Consider the following 25521-nt stretch of genomic DNA (forward strand, 5'->3'; position numbering starts at 1 on the left):
ATGATAATTCCACAAATACAGACATATACTTCTTAGGTAATGAGATAAGTAATTAAGAAGTTTTTGTAAATTACACAAAAGTTGCTTATGATCTATGGTCATCATATAAAAATGGGTGCCTAAGCCATACACCTCACTCTTTCACCACTGGTTTCCTTCCTTATAATGGGTTTGGTTATATACTGTTGCTTTACTCAACAGTTTCCACTGTAGGAGAATTTTATGCACACACTGAGTGAATATTGTTGTTCTCTGTTTTGCATGCTTTCAAAGCCCTCCATCTCTATGTGTTTGTATAATGGTTTATCAAGTCTTATTAGATCTATTTAAAAGCACAGAAGTCCATAAAAATGTCTGTTAGTGATTTTGCATGAATTTACTTTTGTATTTTCATTTCGTGGAGTAACTGGCATGTTGAATTTAAGGTGGAGCTGGATGCTTCTGATATGTTGCTTCATCTCTCTCATGTGTACAATCTCAGTTCAGTATTTGGTTTATCAGGCATTAGAGACTGGCTAATTACAGTGCATCTCGTATGATAACCCTCCACCAATAAGAGCACAACACACATTTAACAGTACTTCTGTTATAACATTTAGTTAGCAGACTGGATTGCAAATTTATGGACTCCCAAACTTGAGGTGAGGTCTGACAAAAGTCTGTTCAATGGACAATGATTTCCCAACAAAATAAAGCCAAAAACTTACCATGAAGTACTGATACCTGATGCCTGTGTAAATGTGCAAATAGGATATTAATCTCTGAAGAGAAAACATAGAATTCATAATGGAAAATGAATAACCAAACACAACTGTTTTGGAAGAAACAGATAAAAACGTTTTTCTAATGAAGTGATAAGTTCCGTAACTGGATAGAAATATAAAATAATTACATTTTGGAATAACTCAATAAATAACAAATATTGCTATCATATACTAAAAAAATAAACTTACTGAGAAAAAATGATACAAAGATAGGGAAAAAATTAAAATAAAACACTTAGAGGTTATGCATCATGTTACTTTGAATTCCTCACGAGGAATTATTGTTGAGAGGGATTTGAAGAACATCCCCGAGTCACAGATTCTCACTGGTTTCTCCACCCAAGGAGTTTCTGCAGTGAGGCATATCTCTACTTGGGAAGATGGAATTATGATGCCAACCAGTGTCCTCATTCTGACATTTACATCACCATGTCTACCTGCCACCATCAAGGCAGGTTATCTTAGTTGCAGGGTACGGCCATACATTCCAAACCCTCTCAGATGTTTCCAGTGTCAGTAGTTCAGTCACTTGAAGACATCACGTCATGATCCTTGCAGTATACCCATTACTGTGGCTAGGACCATGATGCTTATCAGTGTGAAATGGACCCTCATTGCATCAATTAAAATGGCTTTTACCTATCCTACTTTCATTCTTGATGTAAATGGTTAGAAGAAAAAGAGGTGGAGCATTTGAAGATAATTCAAACATTACTTGCCCTGAGGCTTGAAAGTTGCTGTCCACCACATCATCTCGGATGTATGCTGCTGCACTACACTTCATTCCATTACTGCAGTGGGAGTGCAGATGGATCTCTCTGTGCCTCCAAAAGAATTATTCTCAAACCAAATGAAAAGTCTTTTGACCTCCATGGATAAAAAGTTGATAAATCAACTTCAACACCCATCTTGGTCCCTAACATACATTCCAGCAAACCCCAAGATCCACTTCCTTTGGTACTGGGTATGGGCATTTCCTCAGGTACATCTTTTCCCATCCTAAGATGCAAAACGATCATTCTTTCATGTCCTCAGTCACATGGTCATAAACAGAAGGACTCTAGCCAATTTGCCTACATATTAATAAAAGTGATCACCTTGATACAATGGAACTGTGAAGGTTTACATTCTGATGTGAATGACGTCAAATCACTGATTGCTTCTGACCATCCTGTATGTCTCTCCTTACAGGAAACATTTCTGAAACCTGCTGATACAGTCACATGAAGGGTCAGCACTGTTGGTTGATCAGCATGTGCACACCCTGTCTTTGCCACTCGACACACCCTTGGAGGTTGTAGCCATTCGTGTTTCCTTGGGTCATACCATCACTGTTTATTTTCTCTGCCTGTCACCTGGAGAGTCCTATGATCAATCAGACTTCGATTCTCTCATTGAACAGTTGCTGTCTCACTTTTTAATCCTAGGGGACTGTAATGGACATCATCCTCTCTGGGAAAGTGTTGATATTGCTCTGTATAGTGTATGTTCTCTGATAACAATCTTTCTCTTTCCAATAGCAGTTCTTGTACTTATTTTCATGCATCTAGTCAGTCCTTTACTACTATTGATCTATCAGTTTCCTCCCATTCACTCTTTTCTTTTCATGGAGGGTTGACAATAATCCACAAGGCAGTGATCATTTTCCTATATTTTGAGAGAGATTGGCCATGGTCGATGCCACCCAACCTGTGTGCCACGGTGGAAGCTGGATCAAGCAAACTGGCCCTCTCTCACTGCTATCTTTCATGTTAGCCATCAATAGACAATTGTGTGACAGCAGTAACTGACTGTATTCTACAGTCAGCTGCTCAGTGTATTCCTAAAACCTCAACACGTTTTTTTACATTATCCTCGTTCATGGTGGAATCCTGCCTGCCACATGGCACAGAAGGCTCAAAAACGGGCCTGGGATACTTTTCATAGGTATTCCACACTCTCACACTGCATCACTTTCTAACAGGCCTGTGCACTTGCTCGGTGGGTAAGACGTCAAAGCCAGAAGGAATCTTGGATTAAGTTTGCAACTGGCATATCTTCTACCACCAGTTCCAAAGTCATATGGGACAAGATTCGAGAGGTCAGTGGGCAATATAATTCTGTCCCCCTCTTGTTCTTGTTCTATGATGGCCAGGAAGTAGCTTTTTTTGCTATTCTTCTGGATGTTTTTAACTTGATCTTGCAGAAGAATATTTTCACTGATGCCTGGGGCCAGGCTATTGTCCTACCTTTCTGTAAGCCTGGGAAGGATCCCAAAATTCCTTCAAACTACCATCCAATTGCTTTGACGAGCTGTCTCTGTAAGACCTTAGAGAGGATGATTAATGCTCGTTTTGTTTGGTTTGTTGAATTATCCAAGCTCCTCTTGCCCACCCAGTGTGGGTTTCGATGACATGGACCACCTGATTCAACTTGAAACATCAATCAGAGAAACCTTTCTTAAATGACAATATCCTGTATCAATATTCTTTGACATTCGGGTTGGCATTCAGTATAAAGATTAATGCAATCACTGAACAACTCCCTCTTATTGTTGCAAACGGGCTCTATGTTGACGGCTTTCACATCTCATGTGAGTTGTCAAACATGAGGTATATTGGGCAGCAGCTACAGACTGCCCTCGTTCTTTTACTGAAGTAGACCACCATAAATGGCTTTAACATCTCTCTCTCTAAAGCTGTTTTCATGCACTTTTGCCACCAACAGGATATTCACCCTGATCTTCAACTCCATATCAGTGAAGTTGTGCTGCCTGTGATTCCTGAGACAATGTTCTTGGGGCTTATCTTTGACTGTAAGCTGATCTTTATACCACATATCAAGCAGCTTCCCATTAGTTCACACCCTCTTCTCACTGATATTCAAAACCGAATGGCCAATTTCTCTTTAACATCTGCTTTTATCCAGTTTTCCTGGATATTTGTTCACATTGGTATTCGCGGGAATGAGCTCACCGACACTGCAGCTAAATCTATCTGCTCTGGCACTATAACTACTATGCCTGCTCCATACGTAGAGTATATTCCTGTATTCAATCTTTGCTCTGTGCCAGTTGGCAGTCAACTTGGAATGAGCAACGTGAAAACAAGCTTTTCCAAATAAAACCCTCTATTGGACTTTGGCTGTCTTACTTCTGTGAGGATCAGAAAGAGGAAGTGTTCTAACTAGACTATGCATTGGTTACAGTTTTATTTTATCTGGGAGTGATGCAGCAGTGTGTTATAAATATAACACTCAGGTCACAACAAGTCACATTTTACTGTCTTGTTGTCGTTATGACTCTCAATGATGGCACCATTTTAAACATGGTCTGTCCCAAGGTTTGTTCATAACAGTAGATGGTGTTATTGATTATGGTGACACTGTCCACCTTAGAAATGTTTTTATTTTTTTTTAAAAGCTGTTAATCTTTTTAATGGTATTTAAGTTTTCTGATTTATACATTAGACTTTTTTTAATGTGATTCCCTTTTAAGAATCATAGTACATGTAGTTCGATTTGAAATTGGAAAATGGACGTAACGTCAAATAACTCTAAAACAGGACTGGAAAGGCCAACTTCATGTGACTAACGCTACTGTTTGAACCACCTGTTATTCATCCTGGCAAGTTATAATAATTGAAATTTTGCTACAAGTCTTTTAAAACTTGTGTTACTTTACTTTCTGAAAATGGTCATAATGTCAAATAACTCAATCAGGACTGGAAAGGCCAACTTCAGGTGACTGACTGTGGTTTTTGAATGTACCTGTTAGTCTTCCTGGTGAGTTATGATAATTACAATTATGCTACAGAAAGTCCTTTTCAATTTGTATTACTGTAGTTTTTATCTTGCCATGGTAGACTAGATGTGGAAATTGTATTCAATGCTATTTATGTTTTTTTGATTCAGAAATTAAAAATTGTTTTGTTTTACCTCAATTTCCTTTTATGAATTTTACTATTTTACTTTAATTTTAACTTTTTACCAGTTGTTTGACACAGATAACCTAGTTGCTTTATACAATAAACCACCACACCAAACAACCAACTAATACTCATTGTCAAGTTCAGGTTGGCATTTAGTTTTAGTTGTATCTTTTCTCCTACAGCATTCGTTGAGGCTAACCATAATTTTTGTAATTTTAGGATTACCTGTGGTTTATCTTAGTTTAATTATATTTTTTATTATTCCTTACATCAATTCTCATAGGTATGTTATTGTCATTTATTTTGTTTTCATTATTTATCTTTTATCCTTCTTCCTATTTATTTATGTGAAACTCTTAAACTGGGGTCTACACAAACTTTACCCAGTATTGTACTTACTTATTGTTCAGTTAACCTTTTTATTTTATTGCTTAGTGATGTCCTTTGTTCTGTACTGTTTGATTAGATTTCACAGTTGTTTGTTTCAGTTTATCTGTAATTCTGCTTCTGGGCTAATTGATAATTAGGTTAAATACCTTATTTAATTAGGCTTACTAAATATCTATTATTTTTGGTTCTATTAATTAGTCATTAGGTTAAATATCTTTTCTTCAACAAATAGCATCACATACACATATTTATTTCACTACACAATTTCTTAACATTTCTACTATATTGAGTATTTCATTTGTTTTTCTTTATAATTTATACTTCTCATTATTGATTTAATTTAATTTATAATTTATACATACCATTAATTGTTGATTAATTATTGGTTTTATTAACCTACATTTTAGTGACTCATGCTATATATTGTTTTCAATTTTTTTTGTCTGTTACCGTCTTCCACATTTCTTCTCAATTGGAACACAGTGACCTTCTCTGTTCAGCACATGTCGTGGGTTGCTTCATTGTTTTCGATGCTTTTTTCTGTTGAATTCATTTCCCATGTTTCCTCTTATTTCACTTTTTTTATCTGTTATTATTCTCCCTTTATCCCTCATCCATGGATTTTGATTATAATTTGATTGGCCTTTTGTTCTTTGCCTTGTTCTTCCAATCATCATTTCTTGGTGTTTTCATTCCAATCATGCACCTTTTTCCCTGTATGTCTTCCCTACTGTCCATTGGAAGTACTTTGTATGTCGAGCACTGGGTCTACATCTCATATGCTCATTTCCCATTCTCTACTTTAGGTAGCTCTTTCTTCCTTTTTGGGATACCATCATCCACCTGTTCCCATCCTTCACTCTTTCATGTGATTGCGACTTGGTAAGTTACCTTTTAGTGTATATGACTCTTCCATTTCTGGGAATGGTTTTCCTTTTCCATCTGGATCCCACTGTGTAGGGAGTGGTGCCTGACCAGGTAAATGTATGCTGTATGATCATACCAACATGCATATTATGATTCCATGGCCATGCAGTACACAGTGCAGAGACGGAGTGTTCCACAAGATAGCTTGCATGTTTATCCTCGTGATAGGTTTCCTTTATACATTTGTCCTAACTGTACTGTACTGTAGACTACTTTGGTAAAGCAGAGGGATAGCTGACTATCTCTTTCATGCCTTGTATTGAATAAATTGGTATGCTCTGATTTTGAAAATGAAGTATTTTGATTACCCATTCTACTTTTGCAGGTGCCATTTTTCAGGACTCTCCACTACACTTTTTTTTCTCCATTTTCTAGTGGAGTTTTAGAATCCTTACCATTTTCCAGTTTCAAGCCACTAGGGTGGTGGACCATGGAGGTATCCTTCTGAATGTCTTAACAAAATACAAATAATATACATAAATTATAATAAAACCATTCAGTTGAGATTAGAACAGTAATGTTTTCCTGGTGTAGTTGATGAGATATTCTCCACTATGCAACATGGAAGTGAACTGTTAAAAATTGCAGTTGACCCTATCAGTTGGAACCTCTCATCCTACCTCCACATGGATGTTGGTTTCCAAAGGCTGGATTTTGGGTTTAGATTCAACCAATGAATATAACTCCTAAGAGATGTCTCTATTCCCTCACTCATTTATACTCTTGTTACTTCATCTGTGTTGTGGGTTATGGGGAATGTGCTTGCAAGGTACTATGGTTCTTCCCCTTTTATTATCCATTGATGCTTATTATTCCAACAATGTTACTGTACTTGAGGGTATGATTCTCATCCTATCCCCTGTACAGATGCCAGTTCTCAGTGGTATGGGCTTTAAATGTAGTTGACTTGAGGTATATGGCCTGTTGCATCACAGCCACAGTACATATAGGGGCACATTCTTAAATATTGACCTCTTTTATGTTTTGTGGGATTGAGTTTAATAGATAATGTATGGTTAGGATCACTATTCTGCCATAGTTCTCTCCCAATTGTATGTTCTTCTCCATTTTCTCTCCAGATGTGTGACATTTTTTCACAGTGGGTGAAGAGTATACTTAGTTCAGAAGTGGTGAGGTCTCCCACTATGATCAACTCTGAAGTTCTCCTTTTGGGGAATGTCCTTCAGATATTTTGAAAAGATACTACTTCCTTTCTCTCCACATATTCAGTGTGGGATTCTAGCTATTTATATGTGCAGAGGTATCATACTGTATTGGGTTTTCTTATAGCAAAGCCACATCGGGCTATCTGCTGAGCCCATCGAGGGGAATCAAACCCTGATTTTAGCATTGTAAATCCAAAGTCATACCGCTGTACTAGCAGCAGGCTCGTACTGTATTGGAAACACATTTTCAGTATAGGAAAATTATAACTTCTGCCATTTCTATTGACAAGTTAGCCATCCACTCAATTTTTTTTCAAATCTCGTGAATGAAATGTTGGAGAGGAGTGAATGCTGGAACTGAAAGCCCCATACAAGATAGTTTTTGCTGCTTTGATATTTAGGCTGAAGTAATATTGTTAGATGGGGCTCCTTTTAAGGCATCATTTATTCTTTATATAATGTTATTTAGATTTTGGCCTTTTTAGTAGGCGAAAAACAACTTGCACCATTTTTTTTTGTTTGGAAATATATTGAAATAGTGGGGACAAGGAAGCTTTATATGTCTGAAACTTCCCATTGGTAATATTCTTTATTTCAGTTTGATCATGCTTAAAAACTAAAAAGAATGTGTGTTTATATAGTTTTGAGTGGTGTTTAAACCTTAAACAACAGTTGGTGATGGCCACTTTTAAGGGTTAAGATAAAATGAGTAAGCTAAAACTATTCAAGATGTACCAATTTGTTTTTGAATGTATACAAACACACATAAACACATTAGATATTCAATCTTAAATTGATATTAACTTATAATTTTTTTCTCTTACAGGAGCAAATTGGGTGGAGAAACAAGTCTCGAAAGTTGCTAGTTTTTTCAACTGATAGTGGATTTCATTATGCTGGAGATGGAAAGGTTATTTACAGTTTTTTAAAAATATTTTAAGCTAACATAGCAAATATACTGTTTAGAAATCTCTGTACATAGTGATGCCTACATATAAATTTACATACTCATTTATGCATATATACTTTTTACTTTACAATGTATGAATCTTTTCTTAAAGTTATGTCTTGTATTTTCATTATAAAAAAAATATAGAATAGAACTAGTTTGAGTGATTATTCTAGCACACCTACAGATAAAGTATATTTTAGAGTATAATTTGCATGTACAGTTATAGATATATCCATATCAAATATATATATATATATATCTTGGTATGGATAGTAACATAAGATTCTGAACTTCAAAATGTATACAGAATGCTACTTACCTACGACCATAATATTATCCTTTTTTCTTTCTTAACCCTATCAGGACTGCCACTTTTTCTACAATCAAGCTAATTGCCTAACATTTGGTACATACCTTTTGTGTATGCACTTTTTGCTTAAAAAATATAACAGTTTGGTGTTTTATTTACATATTTTTGGTTATGAATTGAAATTTTTGGATATATTCTTGTATAGCATTTTCTTTTTTATGGTAAAAACACTTTTTAGAATTTTTGTTTATGTTTATTGTGTGTTTCAAATCATGTAAATGTATTTAATATTTGCTTTTACATTAAAAGTAATTTTTTGTTTCTGTATTAGTTCCAGTAATCGTGTGCTAATTTTCTCATCAGTTCATACAATCTAACAGAAGTAGTTACTGGAGGAAAACGGTATTATGGTTGATTAGAAACATTAATTTTTATATATTGATTGAGAGCTGCTTACTGGTTATGATCAGTTTAATCCTATTCATTAATTTATCTGATTATAATAATAGATTTTTTTTTTCATAAGTTTATTTAACATTTATTCTCTAATGAAGAACTTTACAAAATTTAATTGCAATTATTATTGATTACACTTTTCAACTTAGAGGTTTTTCTAGTTATCAGTCAACTCTTCTTTATCCACTTAATTACACTATGTAACACAAATTTTGTTTTTGGATAGTATGTGTTATTTCTTAATTGCTTATATTGTAAAAGTACAGAAAATAGCCATTATTCCCTTCAAACTTTGCTTTTTTGACCTGGGTAATGACATTTAGAAATTAACCTATTTTCTTTGTAAAAATAGGCAAATTTGCACATTTTTATTTACTTAAGACCTGAATTAAACAACATAGGAACCAAGATTTACATATATTTATACGAAAATGAACAAAAGTGTTTAGAAATGAGTATTTTTTCAAGATTTGCGACTGTAATGTAAATCACTTTCACGTATCAGCCCCCAAATATAGTCTTCCATCACATTTTCGTTATACACTCCTTGGTAGCAGCGTTCAAAGTCCAGTATATCTTGGTAGAAATGCTCACCTTGCTCCTCTGAGTATGCTCCCACGTTCTCCTTGAATTTATCAAGATGAGCATCAAGGATATGGACTTTCAGGGACATCCTGCATCCCATTTTGCTGTAGTTCTTCACCAGAGCCTCAACCAGTTCCACATAATTTTTGGTCTTGGGATTGCCAAAGAAGACCTGAACCACTGCAACAAAGCTTTCCCAAGCATTTTTTCCCTTCCTACTGAGCTTCTTGGGGAATTCTGTACACTCCAGGATCTTTATTTGACTTTGACCTTTGCCTCAGACAGCCCAGAGAATAAGTCTTGAAGGTACTTGAAGGCTGCAGACCCCTTATCAAAAGCTGTGACAAATTGTTTCATAAGACCCAATTTTATGTGCAATGGTGGGAACAACTCTTTTGGAGGTCCACTAGTGGCTCATACTTGACATTGTGCAACCCCACAGAGAACTCAGTTCGTTATGGCCAGTGCTTCCTGTTGTTGTGTCCAAGCTGTTCCAGAGGCAAAGGTAACGGGGAAATTTGGTAAAGGCTCCTTGGAGACCCATCAGGAATGCCACCATTTTGAAGTCTCCGATAACCTCCCAGTCATACTTATCATACTTCAAGGCTTCTAGCAAGGTCTTGACGCTGTTGTATCTTTCTTTGAGGTGCATCAAAAGATATTTAAATTTTAAAAGGTCTAAAATTTGTATAATATAAAATCTTACTGTTCAAGCAAGCAAAAATTATCTGTCTTACCTTCTAGAGTTTTTTTGCAGTGCTCACAGGTAAAATGAGGTGCCCAGGGTTTGTCTTGATCACCAACAGGCATGTCAAAATATGCTTTGTAGGCTTCACACATTTTAGCAGATGCTGTCAGAGAGTACATTTTTGCTCTTGTCTTGATAAATTGGCCACATACATAACAGAATGCATCTGGAGAATACTTGCAGCTTCTTGATGCCATTTCTGATAAAATTAGATAGGTCTATGTGTTCACTTAGGCAGTTATAACTAAACTGAAGTGGTGAGTGGTAAGCCCCTGTATATATATTACTATGGAACATTCTAGAAAATTCTCGTAAATTCTATAACATTCTAGAAAGTTCTTATAAGTTTGAGAAAATTCTCTATCAGCTGCTCAGCACTTAATCTACCTGGAATGTTCTGGAAAATGATTAAATTTGAAAATTTCATTACCCATGTAACAAAAACAAAGTTTGAAGAGAAAATAGGCCTTTTCCATTTACTTTGGGCATATGCAATTGGGAAACAACACTTTCTGCCCAGGAACAAGAAAATGTAAATATTTTGTTACATAGTCTTATTTTCCAATGTTTGGCTAACATCTTTGGAAGTAGATTTCTACAAAATATTCAGTATTATGTATATTTTATGGATTCATTGGATTACTGCTTCCCAACAAGTTTGGCTACACTGGAAGTCCATGAAATTAGCCTGTAAAACTGAATGAGGAAAACTGATATAGAAAATATTTACTTTAAAAAGATGCAACTATGTATATCATATATACACATACACTTTATTGTATATTTAAACCATTGACTGAGTAATGTACCTTTTTTCTGAAGGAATCATTCTCTAACTTATTGTTATATTCCTTCAGTTGGTCAGGGGTGTCAAATGGCTTTGGAAGCACACCCTCTTGCATGCAATTACCATATCCTCCATTTCTTCCTCCACTGCCATTTGATAAAGCAAAGTTGTATGTTGCTGTTGATTGTCCAGGATGTAGTGTAATTTCATCGGTACACTTATCTCAATGCCTGCTCATGAAAATGTGTATTTGATAATTTGTCATATAAATTTGAAAGTGTTTAAAATTACACACTACTGCAAGAATACAAAAGTTTAATTGTAAATTACTACTTATAAAATAATTGCAAACTGTACTGAATGCTTACTCTCATGTACTTTTGCAGTTATTTGGCTTCTAATGGTCATTTAAGTGATTTTAATATGTTGTTGTTAGCTTTAGTACAAGTGTTACCATTCATTTTGAGAAAGAAAAAAAAGTGTAGTTGCACTGTGTAATCTCTTATGTAAACTCTATAACCCATTCAGGGTTTTCCCATCCTTAATAACTTTTAACTATTCTATCAGTGAAAATTTTCAATGTTTTAGTGAAAGACATTAGTTTACATGAGACATTAAACATACATTAACATGAATATAGTACAAGGTTTGAATTTCTCACTTGCTGAATGCAAATTTTTCATATTGATATTGCAAGTGCATATTATAGGGACTTGCATTTGTTTCCACTTAATTTAGTTTAAAGTATTGCGTATCTCTTTAATTTTGAATCAGTAATGTTTAGAGAAAATAAAGTATATAGTCTTTATGTAGTCATTTTATTAACATATTGGAAAGGTCTAAACAACTACACAAGTTAGGTGAAATATACTTACTAAAAATATTGTCTGTATTTTTGCTTGTAGGAAGTTGTTAAAATAGTACAGCTTAACCTTTGCATTAAAAGTAGTCAATAAATATTTTGTAGCTTTGCATTACTTCTAATTTCAATTAACTCTATAAAACCTAACCAACTAAAGAAATAAATGAGATGTGGTGTATAGTCTGTAACCTGCACATATATTTCATGATTAGTGTATGATCACTAGTGTTTCTAAAGATGACAGTGTTCTATTAGATCACTTGTAAATTTAACAGTAAAAAGTAATGTGCATTTTTATTATTTTCAAAGTTTCAGGTAAATATTTTGCTAATTGAAAAGTTGTTGACTTTATGGTTACTTTTAAAGTATTGTTACTGCTATTATAAGTTCATATGTTGTTCAGACTCTTGGTATTTTTATTTGACTTTCTTGTATTATCTTTCTAAGAATGTACATTTTCTTCAAGTAGAGTAACTTGTGTGAAAATAAACTAATCAAACCTTTTGGTGTTTACATGTGTAAAGGATTAACAATGTATTTTTGTAATTGGATGAACAGTTATAATAATGCTAGTTCTGTATGCTCCTATTTTAGTGAATTTCTGTACTTTTGTGCACTCTTTTCTTTAGTCATCAAGCATTACAAAAGAAGCAGAATTTGCTAATAACCAAATGTTTTACCACTTATTTACTAAGAGGAAATAATATGATAATAAGTAAAATGAAGTGCAATGGTATTAGTACAAAGCAGTTTTAGTGTTGATGTACATTTCAGGTATGAAGAGAAATGTGTGTTGTTGTATGTCAAATATTCTACATTTGTTATATTATATTTTTCCTGTGTTAAAATAGGTCCTTCACTCAATGGTCCCTGTAACAATCTTTAGAATTATTATAATAATGATATAGAGAGAAAAACATGATTCATAAAATCTGCTGAAATGTAGAATAAATACAGAGCACTTCTTGTTAAAGTACAGCAAAAAAAATCAGTTAATAAACCTTTATTTCTCTCTTACTATGATGTATTCAAAGGATGATAAGGTAGTGGCTTATTAGTTGCTGTACAGCTTTGTAGTTAAAATATTTTGTAAGCAAAAAATATTTTCATTATAAAGCTGTGGTATCATTATTGCATTGGTCAGATATGTTGCACTTTTCATTAGTTTTTTACATAATATTTATTTTCATATCATATTAATTGCTCATATTTGACAAAACTTTTTAAAGAGTGATTTGCTATTTGAACTCTTAATTTTCTCGCAACTAAATCATATTTAAATTACAGGAGATGAATGTATTGGGCAAAATTAAGAGTTGGTAACCATAATTTATTAAGGGTAGGATTTTATTGTTTATTCATAATTCATACAACTTGAAGCTATTACAAAGATAGTATTACTATAATATTTATGTAGAGAGTTATGCACAAGGTTATTTCAGAAATGCTCATAATTCATGTATTGTTAGTGCAATGAACAATCATTATTAAACGTAAAGATCAGGTATAAAATACAAAGTGTTCTGTATTCACTAAAATAAACACATTTATAGCCAACTAAAATGATAATCAATGACAACAATAATGTTATCACTATTGTTTCAGAATTTCTAGTTTTTATAGAAATTAGGAACATGTGAGTGAACGTCTTAAAGGTCGCATTAAATTTATCCATCAGTAGATTTGATTCCACCCCTCTCTTTGTTGTATTGAATAAAAGCTTTCTCATTACTAAGAATAAATTCTTAGAAAAATATTTTCTGTCAAGTTACACCATGCTCTGTTTTTTAAACTGTTAAAAAGTTAATGGGTTAAAAGATACAGCTAACATTATAAAGTTTAAGTTGCTATTAAATATATAGAAATATAGTGTTAAGTATTTATTAAAAATATTTCATATGTGTATACTGGATAACTGTATTTTCAGTTGGCTGGTATAATTAAACCGAATGATGAAAAATGCCATCTGGATGGTAAAGGATATTATACAGAAACCACTACTCAGGATTACCCATCATTTAGTCAGATCAATCGCAAAATAAAAGATCACAAAGTCAATATAATTTTTGCTGTAACAGAAGAGCAGTATGAAATCTATAAAAAACTTAGTAAGAAATTTGAAGGTTCTGGAGTTGGAAAACTTGATGAAGATTCTGCTAATGTTGTGGATCTTGTTCGGGATCAGTATAATGTAAGTAATGATGTGTTTTGTCTAGATTTTATTATGTAAAAATTATATACAAAACAGACTGTTTGTGGGTATTATGATGATGGACAAGAAACAATTATTGAATTGAAATATTTTTAGTAAATATAACAGTTTCAATAAAACTAAAGAACACACTCAGACTTTAACAATACCATTAGGCCTAGCTACAGGTTAGTTTGTATGCTCTTCTTTCACTTAACTTGATAATTTATAAAACTTAGAAAATAAATGTTAAATACAATGTGTAACTGTTTAATGAGAGTTTATTAAACAACAGAACTAATTAACTTCAAAAATTACCAAAACTATAATTTCTATTTCACAAAGCTAAGTAATCCACAATGTAAGTAAATTCAGGCTACTATAATGTCAGATTGCAATATTTGAGAGACTTTAGTTTCTGATACAGTCCTACCTTTTCTTACACAATACTATCTCAATCTTTTTTTTTTCATTCTAAGCATTTTTAGAAAGCTTAGTTCTCAGTGCAATGCCCCACATGTGTTATTTAGTTTCATTCCTGAGCACACCAGTTATCTCTAGGCAGTTGCCTTCTGCTAGGTTTACTGTTAGGCACCCACCAGCCCCTCCACCTTTTTGATATGACATTATAACTATGTGTGAGGAGTAAGGCTATTAGAAGTTAACATTTTCTTACACTGAAAATGTATTTCCAGTAGATACTTCCCATCTTTCCTCCCCAAGTGTTACTCATTTTAGATTCTGCCAGTTCTTGAAAGTGAAGATTGAGTAGGAAAATCATATGAAGCTGGCTGTGCTAATATAGATAGCAATGGAGGGTGGTCACATGTTACATACATGTTGAAAAATGGCACAAAATTTGTGGGGTGTATAAACTGGTGCACTGAGCATTAGAATTTTTCAGCAATGCTTAGAGGGCAGAAAAAAGATTGAGATAGCTTTGTGTGACAGGAGGAGAATACATTGAAGAAATACATTTTCTGTGGAAGAAACTGTTAACTCTTTACAGTATATTTAAATATTTTGGTGTAAAATCTTGTTTAATACAGAATGTGTAATTTTATGAATATTGTTAGATAAGTAAATTGAAAAATAACTGTTTCAGAAGTGATAAAAAGGTCTAAGAATAAAAGTGAGATTTTGAAAAGTGTATTGGGCATTCTGCAAATTTGTATTGTACATAATTTTTTGTTTCTCAGAATTTCACCATCTAATAACATTTTGGATTAACTATAAAATGCCTGTGTTTAATTCTACAAAACTGTTATGTAGTTTATTTGCATTGCAAAAGACATTGTTGGATGAAATAGATTGAAACTTGATATGAACTTTGTACAGATTATGTAGCTTCTGCAAATACAGTATTTTTCTTTTAATTATCTCAAACTTGAATTTCAAATTTTTAAAATTCTTATTAAACTTTCTTATAAAATTTTAATTTTATAAAAATATTTATCTTTCTTTTGATTTCAAAAACATCAATTGTGTTTATAAATACTTATAACCTTGTTGCTCACCAAAATTATAAATATAATTGTAAATCATAAGGTTTCATTTAATATATGTAACAAGTTCTAAACTCATCTTATATTTATATCTTTTCATGTTACACTGCAACATAATATTTTAAATTAATTATTAAATGATAAGGCAAGTCTTATGCAGACTGAGAAACAAAATTATGACTGCAATTATGTCAAACTTTGTTCACAAGCATCTTTTATACCAGCAACATATCACAAAGCTAAGCTGTTATCAGTTTGTTCTGATCTATGTGTAAGCCTTTGATAAATTGAAAGCCATATTGGTTTACACAGCTGAAAAGAACAGATAAATAGCTTTTATTAATGTTTAGATCACTAGCTTATGGCTTATCAAAAATGAGATATATAAATCACACCAAGATAATCAAGGTTAAGAAACAGTGGTTGGTTAAAACTGATAAAAATTACTTTTTAATGAAGTAATAAAATATAAATTAGTGCTATTTTGCTAGAAACTATTTCAAAATTTTCCCTTTTTAATTAGATAAAAAATTTCCAACTTTGATGTGTCTAAGAAAAATGTGTGGAAAAAACTATGTTCTATAATTATTCACAGATGCAATTTTGCCCATGATAAAGTAAAGAGAAGCATATGTTTTGTTATTTATGTACATACAACATGGCTCGAAAGTCAAGTCAAAATTTAATAATAAAAATATGAATTCTATTTTAATGCAAAATCAGTTTTAATTAACAGTTTTGGGATTCATGTTGTTGCTTAAGTTATAGGAAAATAAGATTCGGTATACCTTTATAGCATTTAATCTGAAATGACATTTACACTGTTAAATGCACTTTTATAAAATGTTGAATGTAAATTCTAAACTTGTGACTACTAAACAGACTTTTGTTGTTGTTTTTTTTTTTGGGGGGGGGGGTGAGTGTGTATAGACAGATATATGATTTGTCAAATATTCTCACCTTCATCTTACTCTCACTATATTTTTGATGATGTATTTTTATTCTATACATCTGCTTTCAGAAGCTTTTTACATAAATCTTGTGGTGTTTTCTGCATATGCCCTTCAACTTCTCTCCTTCACATTAGTCCAAATTTTGTCCTCGGCTCTAACATTACATATGTGGTTTCTTTGTTGTTGGAACATTACAAGTAGGGACTTAGTTTTGATCAGGTACCATTTACGCTACCATAAAATTGATCATTCACCTTCCTGTATTTGTGGCCTCCCATTTTCTTTTACATGACCAGTGAAGTTTAGCTGTTGCCTTCCTGGGTGATGTGGCATCTTGATACACATTATATACACATTGGAATTGAGCTGTTGTAATTTCAGTAAACTCCTTTGAACTATGCATGGGCTAAGAGTTATACTTGGCACAGAAGTGGGGTGGTTTTCTCCCTTCTATTTTTCAGATCTGTTTTCTTACTTGGGACACTTTCAGGGGTAATTGTATTATTCCTTTGCACTAGTCCATCTTCCTTCTCAATGTTGGGATTCTAGCTAATATTTTGAATGGAGGTAAGTATTGGAAGTGAGGGTTCAGTAGAGGAGTGTAGAAGGAGTGGCAGGTGTTATGTGAATGTGTCATACTATTATTTGTTGAGAGTTGATGCATGATGATTTACATGAGAGGCATGTTAGAATATAATTATTCCAGCAAGGGGAAGCAAAAGGCTTGTGGCATGCATAAAGAAAAGTTTGCACATAGAAAGAAGCACTGGTGGTAAGTACCTATCAGAAATACATTTTCAGCATGGGAAGATTATAACATTTAAACTTTGCAAATTTCTTTTTAAATCTACTTGTGCATTGTATGTCTCACATAATTAATAAACATCATTGTTAAGACACTAATAAAGAGACTTATATATGCTGAATTTTCTTTAGAAGGAAAGGAAACCAAATCTAACTCTGGAGGAATTTACTGAATATAGAAGTACGTTATTACGTACATATGAGTTGTATATAATCCGTGGTGATGAGAAAACCCGCTTGTAGAGAAATTTATACATGTAAAAACAGCTGGTATTGGTAGAGAAAGCACTATGTAGAGGAGCAAACAATGTTTCGACCTTCTTTGGTCATTGTCAGATTCACAAAGATGACCAAAGAAGGTCAAAATGTTGTTTGCTCTTCTACATAATGCTTTCTCTATCCATACCAGCTGTTTTTATGTATATAATGAGTTGTATATAAATTTCCCATTTAAAGTTTTCTTCCATTCATGCACCTTTTGGTGATTCACTGGTAGTGCAAAGGCCTTGGAACTATAAACAATTGGGTTTTGGTAGCAGTGATGGGCAGAGCACATATAGCTTATTTTAGTGTGATTTTGTAATTTTACATTTAACAAGAAAGTTAGACAATTGTCTGAATATTAAATTTTCTGTATTTTATCTCCCAAAAGTATTTCATACCTAGGACCATATATTATGATATAATTTGCAAGACATTCTAGAGTTTACACGTTACTCTCATTTAGTGCTTTCACTGTATGAAAAGACAATTATTTATGTAGGATAACTCAAAATATTCAATTAATATTGTTATTTAATTAATATCTTATAACATTTTTAATGCAGTAAAGTGTGTGTAATCACTGCATAAAATTGTTTTATTGTTACACATAAATAAAATCACACACAAATATATATAATTGTTTCATTTATGTACAATATGAATAATGATTCTACATCAATCTCTGTGGGATCCTAACTGATATTTTTATGTGATCATTTAACTACTTACATTTTGTATTGTAATGAATCTGCTTTACAATTACTCCATAATGCAATTTATTATCATTCATTTAATTCTATGATCATGCAGTTTTTACTTCCAATATCATGATTTATTACATCAAAAATCTTATTAAATATAATGTATGAAAAATCTTCTCTTAATTTAAACTGTTTTTGATTTCATTAAGTCAAAATCAAAGTTGTTCTTTTTTCCTTAACTGAAACCTATATTGTTTGCTCAACATTATATTTATTAGTAATCATAACAAAATGTTTGAACCACGTTTTTCCATAATATTGGTAAAATATTTATTGCTAATGGCCTGTAGTTTGTGCATTATCTTTTCACATTCAATTTTATATGTCAGCATAATTGAAAATGTATTTAAGTTACCTGGTAAGTTATTTTAGTTTTAAAATATTATTTAAATCTTAATTTTCTATGGAAAAATATGTCTTTACAATCTTTATTTGTACTAGATTTAATTTTTCCTCTCCTACTGATGCATCCTTTTACAGTATTGAATCTGTTGAATTGATTGATAATTTTACAAACAATATTTTGTATATTTGTTTCTACTATTTCTGCAATAATTACTTTCTGCTTTTTTCAGTGTTTACAGTAACTTGCTTATTACATGTAACTTGGTCAGATGATTCATCTTTTATGCTATACTTTTTTAAAACTTTTTTCTTTGTTATGGAAATTAAAATCTCAGTAAAAATTTGATTCTAATAAAAATTATTATTTCATCATTGTATTTCTTTTTTGTTCTTCATGTTCATTCTTGACTTTCAATCTGCAGGTTATGTGATCAAATCTATCACTAAACATGTGCACTATTTCAGCTGTGGGGGCATTATAATATATGGTTAATCCAACTATTTGTTCATAAAGAGAGCAATAGCTCAAGAGTTGGAGATTGCTGCTGTATGCTGGTTGCCTTTTCTGTGGTTGGCAATTTTAAATTAGGGATGGTAACAGACGATAGCCTTTGTAGCTTGCCATAAACAAGAAGGCTGATTTCAAAAGATTTAATTACTAGTCGTTGTGTCAAGCCCAAATTATTTTACATCAGCTGTTTTTTTGTCTTCATATAATAGCATTTACTGTTATCATTTAACTTTTGCAAAATTAGCCTACACAGTATTGTGTTAGAAATTTATTTATTCTTCCCGTGTGCTAGGAGTAGCCTTATGGTTACCATGCCAAACATAATATAGCAATTCATGGTTAATGACATTTTTGTGCTAAAACATATTATGTACTTTGGGACCATCTGTGCTCAAACCCCTCTGCTCAGTCATATGAAAGTTGTTGGTAGGTGCTGTTTTATTAGTTATATTCAGGTAACCCTTGTGTAATTTGGGGCAAAATTCTGCCTGATGTGATGCTGTTAAAACTTTCTTCACCTCTGCTACTTATAGGTACTAGCTAGAATAACAGTATTTAACATATTTTTCTTCAATGTCTTATGCACTTTGAATAGTAAATAGTGATGCTTTTATAGATTTGTATGCTGGTAAGGGAAAGTATTATGTTTCTGTTGGCCGTACAGCATGATCCCTTAGTGTGAAATACACAAATACAATGAATAAAAAAATTTAAGTTCACCCAGTCAAACATTGTCTTTAACTCTTCTATAATAAGTTAAACAAATTACTCAAAATGTTACTAAACTAAAAAACATCACATGTAACCTTCACAACGTTTTAATTGCGAGCCAACCAAGAACAGCTACAATCTGTAGCCAGCTTAAACACTGCAAAAACCTTGTAATGTTATAATATTTGTAGTGGGTGCATCATAGCTCTTTTTGGTACCTTTGTGCTTAAAACAAACAATAAAATTAAAAACTAATATCTACACGCAGTCAGTCTTCAAAGACACAGTCTTTCAGTTGCAAATAATGGTAAGACTTATTTTAGCGTGCTAGTGTTACTTTCAAAATTTATACTTAAATATTAAATAGTTGTGAAGAAAATATAATATTGTTTTTGATATGTTTCAGTGAGATATACTAGATAAGCCTGATTGGAAAAATGAAACTAATTAATACGTAAACCTACATACAGAATTTATAAAAGAATTACAACTCAGTCACTAGTCTTACATCCAAAAATAATGTTGGTAGCAAGGTATCCATCTTACAAAACATTACATTTTATTTATTATGAGTAAGATAGTTTGAACAGTATATTTATTAGTTGTGTTGATCATTAGGTATGTTTAGTTCTGTTTGTTTTTAGAATTTTGCACAAAGCTACATAAGGGCTATCTGAGCTAGCTATCCTTAATTTAGCAGTACAAGACTAGAGGGAAAGCAACTAATTATCATCATCCATTGCCAACTCTTGGGCAGCTCTTTTACCAACAAATAGTGGGATTGACCATCACATTATAACACTCATACAGTTGAGAGGTTGAGCATGTCTAGTGTGATGGGGATTCAAACCTGCTACCCTAAAATTAAGTCAAGTGCACTAACCACCTGGCTATGCTGAGCCTCATTTAGTTCTGATCTATGTATATGGCATGTTTTGCTGAAAAGTTTATGTTAATTACTTTATTTCTTTTGTGACCTTTTTGATTCTGTAATTAGTTTTCCAAAACTCATTGACTTCTTTTGTATTATAAACTCAGGGTTATTGTGCAGAACTATTGATGTACATTAGAAAGTCAATGAAAATGACTTGTTTAACATGTAATAGGTTTCTTTAAAAAATAATAATAATAAATTTTTCCAGAAAATAACAGAAACCATGGAGTTAAAGGACAATGCTCCCGAAAATGTGAAGATTACGTATTATTCATCTTGTCTAGGGTAAGCCCTTGTATGCTAAATACAAGTTTAATTTGTAAAATAAGAAATGGAAACTGTCATTATAAAATTTTATAGAGCTATCATATTATTTTAGGGTAGAAGAACTAGAAGTTGTGGATAAAGATACTTTATTTTTACCCTGATGACAAAAGCATGTCACTTACATTGCCTTTAGGAGACTGTTGTTAATTAACCCTTGTGACGCCGGTACCCTCATTAAGCACCTTTCTCCACAAGTCACTGTGATACATTCAGAATTTAATTAAACACCATTAATATTGATATATGTGAATGAAATTAACATTATATTATCAAAAAAAAAACTACTTAAAACTTTAGATGTATTGTCATGTGACACACATGCTATAAAAATTCTCTACTTGGTACTCTGTTTCTTCAAAACTATAATGCCAGTTGTGTAGATGTATGTGTAGACAATAAGATGTCTACTTAACCTATAGACATGCACATTTCAAAGTTATCCAGACGAATGCAGTTGAAACAAATAATAAATATTGTCATCCCTGACTGTTGCCTTGCCCACCTTCAGTAGATTTGTACAAACTTTGTGGCCTACATATACAGATTACACATGCATGTATATAGTCATTTGAAAGAGCTCACTTTACTTTATAATCCAGCAATGATTATTTTGAAATTGGTATGCATTGTCATTGGGTACATGTAAATGCTTATAGTACTGTTGGCTGCTAGATTAACTCTAGCAGAAATACACAGTTTGGAGGATACATTTGACTTGTGTCATGATGAATAATACAAGATGCAGGACAAGAAAGGAAAATAAACATTAAAAATTAACTGTGTATGTAAAGGAAGAGACCTGAGATTACACACACAGTCAAAATTATCAATTTTAATTATTTCATTGCATTGTACACTGATGATGATAATAATAATAATAATAACTAGAGTTAGTGATAGAGAAAATGAAAAAATATAAACAGTTACCTTAAAAAAACTATTGACATTCATTTAGAATATTCTATAGAATATGCAAGTGAAATATTAGAACTATATGATGAAGAAAAGTATTTTTATACCTAAAATGAAAATCATCTTGCACTCCAATTGTTGAGAATTTCAGTGCAGATAATTACCATAGGTATATAACACTTTTATTAGAAAGACATAGTTAAAATAATGTCATTCTTTGTGTACAAGATATTTGTGAACTTTAACAATACATTACTAGGGTTTGTGAAGATATCTCAGAATACCATATGTATTGTTGCATAAATACCCTTCCCCAGTCAAGCAGATGTGAAACCCATCTGCCTGTTGTGAAAAGGTTAAAATAATATTTTAATGACCCCTATCATGAGACATGGTTAAGAGCAACTTTTAATTACCGTGAAGTCAGTGATGGTAGATTTAACCAAGCATGGATAATATATTAGTAGACATGGGTTGAAGCAGTGCATGTTTTATCAAAATTATTCAAAAGAGTTTAGAGATGGTTGGACAGGAAGAATGGTACAACTAGCTAAATTTTATATAATCAGATTTAACTGTAATAGATTCATTTTATAGTCTTGCAGGTGACAGAATTCTTAAAATATGGAGAGAGAAATCATTGAGTTTACAAGAATTATGTTATTCAACTAAGAAGACTATGAACTGTGGCTTAGATTATTTTTTCCCTGCTTGTATTGAAAGTTGCAGGGTTATTATACATTCTAGAATTATAATTTTTTAGTACATGGGGGTGTCACTCTCAATTGAGATTCTCAGTGATCTTGTTCATAGTGAAATGGAGATATACTCAGATTAGTGGTGGTCCTCTATGGGGTCTCTGAGGCTGTAATTAAGGATGATCCTTGACTTTTTGAAGAGACTTTAGATACACTTTTTTGTGTACCTTCTTTAAAGTTCCCTGGTGGGACATTAATGTCTTTATGGACTCGTCGAGCTGGTATTAGATTTTCTTGAGTAAATGTGACAGATAATTCAATGTTGTTATGCTGCAAGAAAACAACTTGACTTCACAAAACACAGTTTCAGCCAACAGCAGTGAACACAGTCTTTATAGGAAAAATGAACAATAGGACACTTTGAGATGATAAGCTGTTTTTGTTTTGTTTTTCTTCTGTTGGTTCTTAGAGTGTGTAATGTTTTGAGCTTTTTCCCTATTGCTTTTGAGACTGCAATTTACTTCAAGGCTGAAAAGTTTGAGAATAAATAGTTAGTTAGCTAGTTTTTTTTTTTTTTTTTTCATTGTGGTTCATGCTGGAAGTTTTAATTCTCAGTTATGTGAAGGAACAATTAGGCCTTATCTGAAATGTTGTCAGTCTTCATGGATTAGCCTATTACTGCTAATTCGAGAAATTTTCTGACTCACAAATAATACATGTGCTTCTCAAATTTTGGGGTTTTAAGGCAGAGCATGTAGTTAACCTATAGTGGTCTATGTCTCTTGCTGAAACAGAGTAAGTCTGTGGACTTGCAACTTAACATTTCAGCATTTTGTTTCCTTTCACTTTACTTTGATAGATGATGCTCAGGATCTCCAAGTTTACTGAAGACCAGCTGGAATATTTGTTAGCAAGCATGTTGGTTCAAATTTTTGCTTCTACATTCCTATTAGTTGTCACTGGAGTCTTGAATTCCACTGGCTCCCATAGGGGTCATTTCTGCATCTGTTTATGAATTCCAATCCCTAACATATATTGATACTCAGAATAGATTCTTCTTATGTCCAAGGTCTTTCACTGCTCAGTCAGATCATGAGTAGCATCAGTGATTATTATATACCTTCAGGTGCTGTCAGGACTCAATTCCAAGAATTTCTGGACATGTGGTAGCCTTAATCATGGGTCAAGAGCTTTGCAGTCCCTTGAATAATAATTAGTCATTCATGTAACATCTCCACTACTATTATCTTGTAGGGTTTCCATTCCTCACAGTTCATCAGGGTTTAGAACTTAGTTTTAGAGTTATTTGTTGTTTGATTTGTCTGAGGTTAGTGAGAGTCATCCTAGTTCTTCAAAGTTTTTAATCTTGTCAGTTGTTGGGCTTATTGTAGATAGGAGATTTGTGTTCAGTCATTGATCTTTCTCATGTATATCAATGTATAGTTTTTCTAAGGCTCAAAAGTTACTCATTACTCAATCTGTGTTGATTTTTTTTTGTTTTTTACTGGAATTGTAGATTTCCCAGTTGGTTGTATTTCTGCACCTGTGTAATAATGGTAGTATCCCACCACTATGAGCATTTTTGTGGTGCATAAGAGTCAGGTTGTGCAGTTCTAGTTTTTTTTTGTTTTTTTTACTCACATTGGCTTTGTATGTGCTCTGCCATATCATATTACCCCTTTAATTTCATTATATTTTGCACACATCATTCCATGGACAATTGATTGCTTCTGGCACCATTGCATCAATTGTCAGATCATCACATCCTGATTTTACTTTCAGAAACAACTAAGACATGCTTCCATATCAGGACTGAAACATGTATTCATACTCCAATTTAGTATTTTATCATTCTAGGTATTTTTAATTTTTCATCTCATCTTTGGGGCAAGGAAACAAATAATCCTTTTATTGGTCTTTATGAAACCAAGTATCATAAACAATGATTCACTTGTTTCCACAGTTTCCTTAGTTGGGTTGCTTCTTAGATCTAGAGGGGTTATTATGTCAGGACTTTAATACAGTATGGGGTTATTTTCTGTTGCCTTCTACAGAGTTCTATCTATTCATAAATGTCTTGCTTCAGGATGCATATACATACAGTCAGAAATTTCATGGTCTATGCATGGATGAAAAGGATTCTCTACAGAAAGTTTTCATCTTTCTTGCTTTTCCACAGGCAAAATGCTTCATGGTCTGGGCTTATTCAGGGATAAGTTGGCAGGCTTTGCTATGATAGTGATGTCTTGTTTTTCTCATCAAGGAGGCATGTGGTCTGGGGCTCTTTGTTTTCAAATTTTGGACCTCCTTTCTTAGTACAAGTCCTATCTTATCATCCTTTTAGCTTGCGCTTTTCCCCAGGTAATGGTTCTAATACCAAGTCAATTGTCTCAATCCAAACAGATTCTCCCAAGAGAATAGATGTTGCATTGCAAGATTATGTTGGATTGGATATCATTTTACAATTCTAAGTGGTGGATTAAACTCTCATTGGATCTTCCAACTTGTGATAAATTGTCTCCAGTAAGTCACCCTTGCATTTTGACAGTAGATGCATTCCATAAGGATAGGTTTGGATTACACCCCTAAGCCTTTTTTGCTTTTGTGTGTTTCTGCTTCTATAGTCCCTTGCAGTTTCTTCCACTTCTTTGTGACAAGAAGTGACATCCATGATCTGATATGGTACACCTGGTTATGCAGAAGCTCAAACCATCTTTCAACAGCATCAGGGTTTGATTTCTAAGACTGCC

The 25521-nt window shown here is 32.8% G+C and overlaps 1 protein-coding gene across 3 annotated transcripts in view; it reads left to right on the forward strand.

Moving 5' to 3' along the window:
• Window positions 1-25521, forward strand: part of LOC143233824 (integrin beta-PS-like) — a 100076-nt gene that overhangs the window by 38719 nt on the left and 35836 nt on the right. For all 3 annotated transcript variants that reach the window (XM_076470538.1, XM_076470541.1, XM_076470540.1), the window contains 3 exons: window positions 7982-8065; window positions 13783-14046; window positions 21043-21119. In XM_076470538.1, the coding sequence (XP_076326653.1) occupies window positions 7982-8065; window positions 13783-14046; window positions 21043-21119 (425 nt within the window). The remainder of the gene's footprint in view (window positions 1-7981; window positions 8066-13782; window positions 14047-21042; window positions 21120-25521) is intronic.

The sequence above is a fragment of the Tachypleus tridentatus genome, chromosome 12 (genome assembly GCF_004210375.1).
Source record: "Tachypleus tridentatus isolate NWPU-2018 chromosome 12, ASM421037v1, whole genome shotgun sequence".
NCBI lineage: Eukaryota > Metazoa > Arthropoda > Merostomata > Xiphosura > Limulidae > Tachypleus > Tachypleus tridentatus.